Here is a 14,510-nt window from a genome sequence, read left to right as displayed (position 1 = left end):
TCTTCCTCAAGAGTGCTTATATCTTGCCAGCCCACTTACCAGTCCTATTCACTAGCAATGGCTATAAACAAATACATTGACTCATGCCAAAAGACACAAATCCCATTGCAAAATGGTAGCAAACATCGTATGCCTGCTGATCTGTGTTACTACTTGTTTGCAATCTAATTTTATAAATATATTGAACTCTGAAGAGGCTCTGGACCCAACTAAACCTTTGCATAACAGAAATATCGGCGCTGGACCAAAGGCACCAGGAGTCTGGCTCATCATATGGCAAGACTTCATTCATTCATTTGCAAAATGTATATCCCCTTTCTGCCCTCATCAGGGCCACCAAGGCACCTAACAGATTAAAAACATACATAATGAAAACACACCTTAAGAACACTTAAACCAAAAAAAAATCATTAAAATAATTAAAACCAAAGCTAACAAGCACATACAACTGCATGAAATAGAAAGGTGGGATCACTGAGGCAAATGCCAGACAAAACAAGTAAGTCTTCACCTGCTGGCAACAGAAAGGGGACAGGCAAGTTCCTCTGGGGAGAGACTTCCAGAGTTTTGGTGCCACGACCAAGGCCGTTTCCACACATCCTTAAAGGGACAGTCCACTCACAGAACACTGGCGGCTTTTCCCCTTGACTCCAGACGTCTGTTTTCAAAACAGTTGCAGGCTGTTTGGCTTCCATTTTTGGCACCTTTTCTGGGACCACAGGAAAGTGCAGTTGACACATCTAATCTCAGAAAGTGAGGCACCTGAAGCAGCGCCTTGGAAGATGACCATAGTGGTCTAGTCAATTCGTAAGGGAGTAGGAGGTCCTCCAGGTAAGCTGGTCCCAAGACATGTAGAATTTTAAAGGTCAACACCAGCACCTTGAATTGTTCCTGGAAACAGATTGGGAGCCAGTGTAGATGGGCCCAAACTATAGTAATATAGTCCCTGTGATCCATTCCAGTCAACACCCTGGCTGCAGCATTTTGCACTAATTGAAGTTTTTGAACACCTTTCAAGGGTAGCCATATGCATTGCAGTAATCTAATCTAGATGTTACCAAGTCATGCACCACCATGGCCAGGTCTTTTCTGCCCAGGAAAGACCACAGCTCACTAACCAGACAAAACTGGTAAAGGGCACCCCTGGCCACAGCTTCCACCTGTCTGGGTCAAAGAGCTCCCCCAAACTATGGACCTGTTCCTTCATGGGGAGTGTAATCCCATTCAGGACGTGGCACCTTAAAGCCTGGGTCAGACCTTCCACTCACCAGTAGCACTTCCATCTTGTCTGATTAAGCTTCAGTTTATTAGCACGCATCCATTCCAAAACTGCCTCCAGGCCCAGTTCAGAGTTTCTACCGCCTCTCTGTGATCAGGAGGGATGAGATAGTGCCAAGTGTCATTGGCGTATTGGTGACAACCCAGCCCAAATCTCCTCACCTAGCAGTTGCATGTAGTTGTTGAAAACCATAAGGGACAAGATGAAGCCTTGTGGGACCCCGTCTGAGATACTTTTTAATGCCACTAATTTAGTACTGAGCTGGGCCTTAACCCTCCTACATTAAGCATGCATGCATAGAAGTCAATTCCAGTTGGACTTTCAATGGAGTTTGGCACTACGGCATGGGTCATGCCAAAGAGTCCTCAAAGAATCTCCTCAATTAACCTTTTTTGAAGCAGCTGTTTTCTCAGTATGTTGATAACATTTTTTTGTATTATGAAACAAACTTGTTTGATGCTCTACACGCTACCCAGCATAATGCTACTTATACTGAATTCTGTGTTTGAACACCATAGAGAAATTATTATGAAATATGTGGGAACATTCTTCTAAGCAGGTTTGTGCACAGGAGTTACACTGCAGTTTTTGGAAGTTATTTATTGATACATGGTACATGCTTCTTTGATCTTCAAATAGTTCAAGATTGATTCCTGAAAGGGCACTAGCACAATACATTCCATCATGTTTAGCGAATTGCAGATCTGAATGACTTGTGGGCCACCCTGGCAAATGTAGCCGGCTTGCCATGTACTGCGGCCTGCGGGTGTCTGATAACTTCTGTCCTTGTGTTTTGCAGATCTAGGCAGGCAGCAAATCCCAGGAGATTTTCCAGGGAAGGCCATACATAGCTTCTGAGCTCCATTTGACTAGGTGGGTGACAAATTATGCAGGCTTTGGTCACTGTATCTCTTTCTAGTCCTGTTCTGCTACCATTTCCCTTTAGAGGCCTATATAGGAGCAATATTGCCCATTCATTTGCAAGCTTCTGGAAGCTGTTACTCCCACTTTGGCAGCAATTCATGAGTTACAGTACCCATCAGCCAAAGTAAAGTCCCATTATATTTAGATGTGAGGCATTTAAGCACATTTTTAGCTCTATCACTAAAATCAATAAATCCAGAGGAGTTAGCCGTGTTAGTCTGCAGTTGCAAAATAGTAGTCTAGTAGCACTTTTAAGACTAACCAACTTTATTACAGCATAAGCTTTTGAGAACCACAGCTCTCTTTGTCGGATGCATCTGACGAAGAGAACTGTGGTTCATGAAAGCTTATGCTACAATAAAGTTGGTTAGCCTTAAAGGTGCTACTGGACTCCGTACTATTTTACCAAAATCAATGTGACTTGAAAGGGGCTTCACAGTGGTTATTATGATCACATTCTAAGAGACAAAAGGTTGGAAATAGCCATATAGCTGAAGAAAACCTATCCATGATTGTGCAGAGAATTGGGAATACAAATTTTGGTCAACAGTTTTTAAAACATATATGCTGGCCCGAAGACTGGCGAAATGGTTTTTAGGTCCCCACACTATGTGGCAAGCAAATTCTGACTGATGTGTGTGTCTGGAACCAAGGTCATCCCTATAGAGGCCGAGGCCCCAGGATAAGACCCTCCAACCTCCCTCCTCCAGGCCTGTGAAACATTTGAGTGCCATGAGTCTTCCCTTTCCAAGCCACAACCAGCAGCCCCCACGCAGTTTCTGCGCCCACATGAGCAACAATGCATGGGGCTAAAAGCATATGGCAATGTCTACTTTTACGATGAATTGTTGCACGCTTTTAGTCCCAAGGCCGCTATGGATCACTTGGGCAGCAGAGTCTTTGGTTGGCTGGATCAGAAATCACCTGGGCGACAGGCCGTCATGGATCCCAAACCTCTCGGTGATTGGCAGATTTCTTGGGGAGGGGCAGGGTCCCTCAAAATGTGGGGCTCAGGGCACCCACCCAAAGGATGGCTCTTTCTAGAACTGTGCCCAGTTTAGTGAGCAGAGGCAAGGAAGCCAAGACTCTGGTGGTTGTCCGGAGGATGGTTTTCCTACTATAAAAGCTTATTATGAATGCTGCGCCAGCTGAAAAGACTGTATAACTATACAAGGAACAGGAATCCAGATCTGCTTTGCCTTCTACATGCCACTTTCCAACATTCTGTCATATTCTAGCACGACTGGCAGTGTAGTCCTAAGCAGAGTTACGCCCTTCTAAGTCCACTGACTTCAAGGGACTTAGAAAGGTTTAACCCTGCTTAGGATTGCACTGTAAGAAACAGAACTAAGTATTAGGCCATCCAGAGAACAGCAGGATTTGTGATCAGTGTCCAGGATTACCTGGCAGCTGTAATACTCACCTCCTTGCCTTTGCCAATCATAGTGTTTACAAAGGAATGATGGCCATTGGCTCCTATGGTGAAAATAAAAGCACTGCCCTTGGGGAATAGGGGCCAAACCTCCCCTGCACTGGAGACCCCAGGTGTCCTGGCTCCTTGTTCTGACAGCATTCTGAGGGTGAGGGGCTGGATTCACATGTCCAGGGGCCTGTCTTCCCTCCTCACTTTGTTTTCATTGCGATAGACATTTGGTCAGTTTATTAACAATCCCCACCTTCCCACCCACCCCATCCTGGCCCTCTTCGCTGCCCAGCAGGCTGTGAGCCTTCCCTGCCTCGGATGCAGCTTGGGCATCCGAGGGCCATCAGAAAACATCTCTTTAGGAACTCTGTGCAGCACAAGGTCTTATGCTGACAACGGTGAAGTGGACCCCCCGGCATCTGAGGAGGCCGGCCTCGCACTCGGTCATCGTCTGCTGGGCAAAGCTGGCGTCCACTTGCACGCAGATGCTTATTCCACTGCCGCTGCAGGCTCCGTCTTGTCTACATGTGCATTTGTTGGTTGAATCTAAACGACAGCCACAAATTGGCAAATTAAACCACGGAGAGGAGAATCAGACAAGTGACTGACAGAACAGAGTGGGCAAAATACGCAAAAAAGTAGGGGAGCCTGAAAAGTGCTAAGAGGAACGCTTTGAATGGGCAGGGAAGGGGTTTTTCAAATATGTAAAAGGGTGAAACAATCGTCTACCTGATCAGTATAATACAGGGTCAGAAGCAATTGGTTTAAACTAAAGGGCAGACCAAGAAGCTGCCAGCTAACAGCAATTCACCAGGGCTAGGGAGGATGAGAAGTTTTGTTCCTGGGGGAGGTTCATTCGATTGTGAGATCACAAAGTCTAAGGGGCCCAACCGGCTCTGGCCCATTCTTCATAGTGTGCTGCGGAATGACTCTGACAAATGGCAAGCCAGGTGATGTGGGGAGGGGCAATTCATGCCATGCATTCACTAATCTAGGCACACACAAAGGTGCTGTTATATTTCGATACAAAGACAAAGGGTTTTTTTTTTGCAAGAGTCTGGAGGCTGCAGTACACAGGAACGCTCATCAAAGGCTACGTTTGGGCCAAACCAAATACCAGTCCAAGTCCCTGCTAAGAAGCAGGGCATCTAATCTACTTAATCAAGAGTGACCATGTGTGTCACACGCAGATAACAAGGGCACCAGATCTGTTTGCCCTCACTGGCTCAAACACACCATTATATGGAGATTGATACAATCTGCAATACCCCCAATCAGAGCTCTCCGGATGTGTCTTGTACATGGGGGTGGGGCAGGGTTGGAGCCTCTTACCATCACATGTCTCCCACAAGTGGCACGAGCCACAAGGTCTCTCAGCTGCAGCAGGTGTTCTGCAGTTTTCCTTACTGACCAAAGCATACTGTCTGCCCGTGCACTCGAGCGCATGTAGCTTACAAACAGTGAGCAAAATGGCTCTCTTGGTTCTGGCATCTCTTGCACAGATGTCCAAGGAAGATCTGTAAAGAGAAGCAAGGCATTGTGCTCTCCACAGGTGCCTGGGACCGCCAGAGAAGCCTGCACAACTGGTGACCCATTAAGCCAAATGTAGCCCCATATCTCCTGGCTATCCAGGTGTTGGCCAAGCTCCCTGTCTACTTCTGTAAGGGCAATCCGTATTTCCATAGGTTCAAACAATTCGGTTCAAGCAGTCAAGGACATCAGACTCCACTTTCATGGCCATTCATCAGTTGATCACTCTGCTCCAGCCTGTGGTGTGTTCCTCAGACACTGACCGTGAAATCCTGAGCAGAGATATATCCTTCTAAGGTTGCTGATTTCAATGTACTTTTAAAAAGCTGCTGCTTAGTATTGCACTGTGAATGAACTCAGAAGAAAAGGAAAGTTGGGCAAATAGGCTAGCCTGATCTCATTAGATCTCAGAAGTACGGTTGACCATGGTTAGTACTTGGATGGGAGACCACCAAGAAAGTCCAGGATTATGGTTGTTGGGGGTTTTCCGGGCTGTATTGCCGTGGTCTTGGCATTGTAGTTCCTGACGTTTCGCCAGCAGCTGTGGCTGGCATCTTCAGAGGTGTAGCACCAAAAGTCTTTTGGTGCTACACCTCTGAAGATGCCAGCCACAGCTGCTGGCGAAACGTCAGGAACTACAATGCCAAGACCACGGCAATACAGCCCGGAAAACCCCCAACAACCATCGTTCTCCGGCCGTGAAAGCCTTCGACAAGTCCAGGATTGTTACACAGACTCAGGCAATGACACACCACTTCTGCTCGTCTCTTGCCATGAAAACCCTACTGGGTTAACTGCAACTTGATGACACTTTACACATACCAGGAAATCCATCAGGAGCAGCTTGTTACTATCACTGGACAGATTTTCCAAAAAGCTGCACAAACAAGAGTATCGAGCTGAGTCCACTTTATTTGTTTGATTCCTTAAGATCCAGAGGGGGCGTTGCTGCCGGACTTCTAAATTCTCGAATACATTTTTTGCCTTCTTTTTTTTCACAGATCAAGCTAAAGCTCTCTCCTTTCACCTTCCATCTCTACTAATACCTAATGACAGCTCTGCCGTGCCACGTAGAATGAGGAAACCGGGCCAGGGGGACTGAGTGAGCCATATTGTAAATGAAGCTCAAAGATTCCTCCAAAGCTCTCTAATCTGTCATGGGCTCATGCCCTTGGAAATTACGTTTGTCTTGGGTAAAGATGAACAGGTTATTGCAGACTGAAGAGCCAACTTACCCACACTCGTTGGGGATCTTGCACACACAGCTTGTCTGCTGAACCTTCTCCCATGGCTGGCATTCAGGCTGTGTTGGTTCGGTATCCACACGGGGCCCTGGGATGAAAGAAGGAACACAAAATCTAGAAGGGGGTAGAAAAGTGAAGGCAGCGGTCCTCCCACCACATCTGCCACAATCATCTCATGAGGAAGCTATTCACAGCAGCACTTTCAGCCAGCATTCATCAAGGACCAAAGCAGTATTTAATTTCTGAGCCACAGACATTAAACCGGGACCAGGGCTGAAACTAGACTGGGAAGCAATGCAGAAACCTGCTGCCGAATCTCTGAGGAGTCTTTCATTGCTATTCAAGGGTGATGCAGAAAGCAAGACAAAACCAATAAACCACAACATAAAAATGACAAACTGCACTACCTAACACTTCAGGAACATGTCAAGTCTGTGTACAGCAGCAGTGAAAAAGGGAACATTCCCCCGCTGCGAATTATTGGGAACCGGACTGAAAACAATCTGGCCAGTTTTGTAATGCTGAAATCAATGGTCTTAGACTGGAATAACCCTGCTTAGGATTTCATGGCAAGAATACTATGTACAGTTCTGATCATCCCATCTCAAAGAGTGTATCATAGAAAAGGTGCATAAAGGGATAATTAAAATAACCGAAGAACTGGAGCACCTTCCCAACAAGGACAGGCTAAATTAGGCGGCTTTTAGTTTAGGAAAGAAGATTATGGGAGGGCTGCTAAAGTTATGCACTGTGTGGGAAAGAATGGAGAGAATTTTTTTCTTCCTCTCCTATAATATGAGATTTGGAGGGGAGGGAGGTAAGCAAAGGAAGTTAATAGGCAATAGACAAAGGGAAGTATTTCTTCATGCAGTGTATTAATTTATGGAATTATGGAATTAAGTTATTTGTTTAAATGGCTTTAAAAGGAGAACAGCAGAGCAATCCTAAACAGATTTTCAACCTTCAAAATCCACTGAAGTCAATGGGCTTGGAAGAGCATAATTCTACTTAGGATCCACTTAGGATACAGTGTCACGTTCTTGACACTGTATGGAAATGCCTGCCCTTGTGCTTGCCACTGATTGTACTAATCTCACACTATGTAATCCCCCTTGAGTCTCAGTGAGAAAGGCGGACTATAAGTCTATCATTAGATTTTAACAGCGATGACAAAGGAAAACCTTGAGGTTCCAAGGCAGTGCACCTCTGAAAACCGTAGTAAAGGGTAAAGGAATCTCTTGTCCTTATTTTGCTTTTATGGTTCTCCCAGAGGCATTAACTGGCAACTGGAAGAAACAGATTGCTGGCCTAGGCAGACGACTAATCTGATGCATCAGGACTTTTCTCACAGACTTATGCTAGGGGCATTGGGTGTAGTGAATCAGTATGCTTGATAGCCCTTAAAACATCCATGTTAGCTGGATTTGTGCTTCAGAAGGGCTCGAAAGTTGCCCTTTCCTCCAAACATTTCTTGTATGCTTTTGGGGGGGGGGGGATATGGAAGATTAAAGAAAAATGTGTGATCAGTGTACAGCACAGTTCTTCTGCTCCTTGAAAGCCCGATCAAACTTTGATGCCTGGCATGTTTATTGCTTTTAAGTCAACTCCTAGGCCTGACTAATCCCACCTGAAATGCCCAAAATTAATTTTCTGTCTCCCACGTTGTACTCCCCTGCGAAAGCAGGGCTCTCTTCTTTCTAGTTTACAGCAAGACGCTGCAGAACCGATTGACTCCTTTCACCATGTCCTGCCTGAGAAAGGCCAGTTACGTCTATGTTTACCTTTCAAACCTCTCAAAAAGACAGTTAACCCAGTACCCCCATTTTAATTTGTTTTTAAGACACACAGTTTTTCTTAGTTTTATAACCCTCCCCTTCCCTGGTATTGTCTTTTTCGACTAGGTGCCTTGATGATCTTCTCCCTCATATGGTCAGCATCAGGGACCTTCAGTTGAATTTAACAACTAGCAGTAATAAAGGAGTGAGAATGTGAGAAGTTGGCAGGAAAGAAGAGAGAAGGAGAAGGGTGCAAAGGGCAGAAGCCGCCATTAGGTACGGCTGGCCTGTGATCTACTTTCAGAGGCTTTGCAACCCACTTTGGGTCCCAGCCCACAGTTTGGGAAACAATATCCTTGTGGCACACTTAAGTAGGCCTCTGCACGGTCTCTGCTTGGGTAGGAAGCTGCTCCGGTTCTGCTCTGAACTTCTCAGTGGAACAGCAATAAAAAAATGACTAGTAACTGCAGGGAGACCAAAGAATTCAAACCAAAGTATCTCTATTCACATCAAAGAATCATAATGGGTCCTACCTCTTCTCCTGCACTGGCTGTTGTCAGGGTCAGGAGACCATTTCAGACTAGGCTGGCACAAGAGGAGCCCTGCCCCCTCCAGCTGCATGTCCTCTGGGCATGATAGTTGGACTTTCTCTCCGATTTCATACAAACGTTTCACTGGATCCCTCCTCAATCCTCCTTCCAGCTCAGGTAATATGCAAGCCGTTTCTAAGAAATAATAAAGAGAAGTAAGCAAAAAAGTAAGTTTCTATTACTATATAAGTTTCTCTACTCTCTGGATGGTTTTAGGTTTTTCTAAGTCAAGGGCTGTGCTTGTCCCTCACCCACCAAAGGCTGTAGAGGAATCATCCTAACTATAATTAGAGTAAACAATACCACTAGCCATAGACTTCACCACTATGTTGTCATACATATTATCTTTAAATATGTACTCCTATACACTACCTGTGCTTCATGTTGTTTAATGTAAGTCCTAGAATTGATCATGTTCTGTTTCAGCAATTCTTCAGCCCCACATTGGATCCTTGCTAATGCTCTGTCTTTGTAAACTTGTATTCATTTACCCTACGACATTGTTTATGGAAACGTTCTTGACACTGTAGGGAAATGCCTACCCTTGTGCTTGCCACTGATTGTACTAATCTCACACTATGTAATTTGCCTTGAGTCTCAGTGAGAAAGGCGGAATATAAACAAACACACACACACACACACACACGGCAGTCAGAAATTCCAACAGGCACATCTTTTTCTGGTAAATGGTGAGTTGTACTCAACAGCTAGATTTATAGAAACTTACTCTGGCATTCCATTTGTCCCATGATCCATTTGAACCCTTCACTGCATGTAGCAACAGAATTTCCTACAAGGGCATACCCATCATTGCACGAGTAAACGATGCTTTTACCCACAGGATAAGACGAATCTGCATCCTAAAACGAAAGAGACTTGGGAATCAATGAGTGGGAAAGAAATCCCAAAGAAAAGAGGATAAATACACATGCATATTACCACAATGTCTTTTAATTGGATTTGTGAAGCAATTGCGCTACGCTCTTTTCTTTCCTTAATCTGCGAGGTTATTTTACTGAGAGAAGGATTTGGTTTTCCAGGGCACAGAATTTGCATTATGTTTACATGTTATATAAAATCCATACTTTAAAAATGATTTTAATGGGTTATCATTTTTATAAGGCTTCGTATTTTAGGGGCGGGGGGAGGAAGCAAGATACAATCCCAAAAAGAAGAAAGTTAGAAAGTTTGGTTTCAAGATAATACAACACAGAAGTGATACTAAAACTGTACTACTGAGTAAATATTAGTAGTATACTGTTCGTATTTTTGGAGTAAAGCAAGCCATACACATAGGAGACACTAAGGGAATCGTTCTTTTCTGTTTCACTTACTTGAACATATCCGTTTTCCAAAAGAGGCGGCGTTGGGCAGGATTCTGTACCAAATGCAGACACATCAAAGCAGTGGGGTTCTATTGAACTATACAGCAAAACATTTTAAAAGATCGTGGTTAATAAATCTTTTTCTCCAGTGTTCATGAGATTTGTTACTGTTCATTTCACAAAGCCTCACTTCTCAGGGAGGTCTGTTCCCTTAGACCATTACATTTCAACCAGGTCATCTGGAGAGGAAGAAATACCCAACAGAGAGGCCAGGAGCTGTGTGCCACATTGAGTCTAGGTTCGCCAGTCTCCACGTGGGGCCCAGAGATCTCCCAGAATTACAATTGATCTCCAGACTACAGAGATCAGTTGCCCTGGAGACTATAGCTACTTTGGAGGGTGGACTCTTTGGCATTATACCATGCTGAGGCCTCTCCCCTTACCAAACCTCACATCCAAATCTCCACCTCCAAATCCCCAGGAATTTCCAACCAGAAACTGGAAACACTACATGAGCCCTTCTTGGGGATCCCCTGGCACCTGCACAAGTGGCATTTCCAGGGGCATTTGGGGTTGCAGCAGGAGGGGGGAGGCAGAAAGGGCACACTGCGTGGATGGAAATCCTTCTATCCATAGAGTTTTTATCAAGAAGTGTATTGATAATCTAGAAGAACAAATAAAATCAAAACTAGAAGCCTGAATCCATGCAAGCACTTCTATGCCCTTAATGGCAGAATTTAATCTCTCCCCAATTGCTATTGTCATGAGCTCAGCAGGTGGCCTTAGGTAAGCCAGCCCCAGCATCCCAACTGTATTGTGGGAATAATAACAAAACAGACTTTCTTCACTGCTCTGAGCGGGGCATTAATTTGTGTGGAAGGGCAGTATATAAGCGCACTGTTATTGTTATTGTTGTTGCTGTTGTTATTATGTGGTGCCTTAACAGTATGATCCAATGAATGCCCTTCTAAGCTCACTGACTTCAACTGACATAAAAGGGTGTGACTCTATTTAGGATTGCACTGTAAAAACTAAACCAACTTCACAATACAAATTAAAAAGAGAGAAAGAGAGATCTCCAAATTTTTGTTTGAAACCTTTCACATTTTGTTTTTTATTGTGTTGCAATTGTAGTGAGAAATCTTCTCAGTTTTAACTAAATCAAATTACCATGCAGACTTAATATGCTGGTTAGGGAAGAACGTTAGTTGAATCCAGCTGAATATAAAATCTCCAAACAAGTATTTAGTTCAGCGTCCATTTTGGTCTTTGAAGCAATAAGGTGAGCATTGTTAAAGGTTTTGAATACAATTTACTAACATGAAACCATTTGTAATCTGATGGGTCGAGGACCTATAATGTTTTAAAATTTCCTCTTAGCGCAGCCTCTTACCGAAAATGTTGCAACTCGTCGTCTTCGCACTGACGGTTTTCAGTTGCTTCTCCAATGCAAGACCTTCCGCCGCCACTGGGATAAGGATTATTGCACCTTCTGCTTCTTGATTTCCTTCCACCTGTACAAGGACTCCAAGAAGACCAGCAGCTCCAGCCTCCATCGATGACTCCTGCATAATGCCAGGGAGGAGAAGGAATTATCTTACAATGGGTCAGGCACTGCACACAATGCAACCAGTAGGTATTTATGTCCTGGGATGGCAACGGCAATCAAGCCCAGTTGAGGGTAGGTCTTCAATAATAATAGTGGGCTTATATACTGCCCTTCTGCACAGATTGTTGCCCATCCAAATCAGTGAACAAAGTCAGTGTTATTGTTATCCCTACAATATAGCTGGGTTGCTGGGGTTGAGCGGAGTGGCTTACCCCAGGCCACCTGCAGAGCTCATGGCAGTAGTGGGAGTCAAACCACCAGAGTGCTGATTCACCATGCAACCACTTAACCACTACGCTAAGCAGCTCTCCTCAAGTATTTGGAATCCAGCTAGGTCCGCGAAAATGCTACGAATCCACGACAGCTAAAAGTTTCAGAGTGGTCCCAGCCACACTCTGTGCTCCTCACTGGCCGCCCGTGTCCCTTCTCAGCTTTTCCAAGTATTTAAACAGATAGGAAAATCACACTAAGACTTAGGAATTTTATTTCCCAATAATCATAACTATCTTAAGCAAACCTGCCGTTCCCTTTGTATCAAGAGGTTAGCATAAGGGTCAATGTATTTCTTCCCGATTAGATTTGAATTTTACGTATTTACATTTCCCTCTGTACTTCCTGAATTTCATAGCCGTTGATGGTGCTGTTTGTTGATTTTCAAGCCTCCTCCATGACTTGGGCCATCTAGGTCAGGGCAAAGCGTGACCATGACCAGTCTATACATATAACTAAACTGCTGATTGGCTAAACTCCAACTACTTCAACTCATCAGTGTGTGGAAAAGGAGTTGTGCTTTTTACAAACATACTATTTTTTGCAGCTGCTCAAGGGTGGGGTGTGAGACTAACACATTGCACAGACTGTTTTAAACCTCTAAAATCTTGAGCGAGGTATCTTACCTGGCTGGTCTTGGACAAGGGTCCCCAGTTCGCAAGCTACTCCAAAAGTATAAGGCTTGCAGAAGCATAGGCACTGAGTCTCTACAATGGCTGGCTGGCCGCCATTTTGGCATGGCCGGCATCTGCAGGGATCATTTTCAGACATGTACTCTTCAATGGCTTGTTTCAGGTAATATCTTTTGACTGACGCACAAGGTACTTCCTTTACCAACTCATACAATGGTGTTATCTGTATGTCACAAAGATACATTCTGTTTAAATATTTTAGACTGGAACATTATTTACTTGTTATACTTAGCACAAGAAGCTCAGAACTCCTTATGAGTGGGGACAGAATCGGACCAAAGTAAAGCATTTTAAAGTCACTTTGATTTCAATCCCTGGTGCAAAACCCATCTTTCTATATAAAAGGGAAACCATGTTCCCAACAACGTACATTTATCCTGGTGTGCCTGTGCAGGGGCACCAGGATAAAAAGTGTGTCCTGGCCCACCTGCCTCTCCGGAGGGAGCTGCCACTGTGGGACGGCCAGGCAAGCCCACCCGCTTCTCCAGAGGGAGTCACTGCCACAGGACAGCTGGGCAAGCCTGCCCGGCTCACCAGAAAGAGCTGCTGCGGGAAGCCCAGTGTTCCCAGGTTTTCTAGGGCTCTTTTTTAAAAAAACGGGCTCTGTTGCTAATTTGAAATATTTTACAGTAAATTTGCCTTGCAAGATATTGACTGCAGTTATGTATCTAGTTAATGTATAAGAAAAGTTTTGCACCAGCTAAAATAAATCTTTTTTCTGACGTATTCAGGTTTAAGGTGTGTAAGCAGATACCTTTTTCACACCAAAACCCATTATTTTTATTTACTCATTTATAGCCCACTTTTCTCCCCAGTGGCTTAGAACATTCCCTCCTTCTCCAACCCTCTGAGATTGGTTAGACTGAGTGTGTGACTGGCTCAAGGTCATACGGCAAGCTTCCATGGCAGTGTGGGGATGTGAACTCGGGTCTCTGAAATCCTAGTACAACAGTCTAACCATAAGCCCTACTGGACCAGACACGTGGTCCATCTAGTCCAGCATCCTGTCTCAATAGTGGCAAACCAGTTACTAAGGAGGGCCAACAACAGGGCATAGAGGCCAACGCCTTTCCCTGAAAACGTCAGCACTCCCAGTGCTGGTTTACAGACTCTGAATATGGAAGATCCCTTTAGTCATCGTGGCTAGTAGCTGGAGGCTGCTTCCACACGCATTGGATAATGCACTTTCAATGCTCTTTAATGATCATTTGGAACTGGGTTTTCATGTGTGAAACACAAAATCCACTTCTAAAGGACTGCTAAAGTGCATCGAAAATGCATTATTCAACATGTGTGGAAATGGCCTAAACTTATTCTCCATGAATCTTAATCCCATTTTTAAAACTATCTGTGCCGTGGCCATCACTACATCTTATGGTGGTGAGTTCCACATCTTAGTCACTCATTATGTAAAGAAGTATTTCCTTTTGTCTATCTTGAATCTACCATCCACCAGCTTTATTGTATAAGGCTTGCAGAAGCATAGGCACTTGTTTGGAGAGGAAAAGATCTCTGTCTGCTATCCCTACCCCATGCATAACTTTATAAAGCTCTATCATGACCCCTCTTATTGTCCCTTTCCTTAAGTAAGAAGTCTTAGACTCTCCAGACCTTTCCTCACAGGAAAGGTGCTCCAGCTCCCTAATCATCTTGGTTGCCCTCTTCTGTACTTTTTCCAGCTCTGCAATGTACTACATCAAACTGAGTAAATCTGCTGGGTTTAGTCTTTCAATAAATGCTGAAACCAAGCAAAGGAGGTCAGTAAACTACTATGTTATTCTGTGAAGCCTGAACTTAACAGAGCGCATGTTAGAGCACCTGTAAGAGCGCATAGTTGACATGCATTCAA

The 14,510-nt window shown here is 44.4% G+C and overlaps 1 protein-coding gene across 1 annotated transcript in view; it reads right to left on the bottom strand.

Moving 5' to 3' along the window:
• Nucleotides 1-1,863: 1,863 nt before the first annotated feature.
• C7 (complement C7) overlaps nucleotides 1,864-14,510 on the bottom strand; it is a 31,442-nt gene continuing 18,795 nt past the window's right edge. Inside the window, exons 11-18 of the mRNA XM_054987335.1 lie at nucleotides 12,596-12,824; nucleotides 11,484-11,655; nucleotides 10,100-10,187; nucleotides 9,493-9,625; nucleotides 8,709-8,900; nucleotides 6,392-6,488; nucleotides 4,959-5,143; nucleotides 1,864-4,172 (exon numbers count right to left, since the gene is read on the bottom strand). Of these exons, the coding sequence (XP_054843310.1) occupies nucleotides 3,985-4,172; nucleotides 4,959-5,143; nucleotides 6,392-6,488; nucleotides 8,709-8,900; nucleotides 9,493-9,625; nucleotides 10,100-10,187; nucleotides 11,484-11,655; nucleotides 12,596-12,824 (1,284 nt within the window). The 3' untranslated portion in view covers nucleotides 1,864-3,984. The remainder of the gene's footprint in view (nucleotides 4,173-4,958; nucleotides 5,144-6,391; nucleotides 6,489-8,708; nucleotides 8,901-9,492; nucleotides 9,626-10,099; nucleotides 10,188-11,483; nucleotides 11,656-12,595; nucleotides 12,825-14,510) is intronic.

The sequence above is a fragment of the Eublepharis macularius genome, chromosome 8, assembly GCF_028583425.1.
Source record: "Eublepharis macularius isolate TG4126 chromosome 8, MPM_Emac_v1.0, whole genome shotgun sequence".
Classification (NCBI taxonomy): domain Eukaryota; kingdom Metazoa; phylum Chordata; class Lepidosauria; order Squamata; family Eublepharidae; genus Eublepharis; species Eublepharis macularius.
The sequence above is the reverse complement of the archived record's forward strand: the minus strand, read 5'-3'. Positions and strand labels throughout refer to the sequence as shown.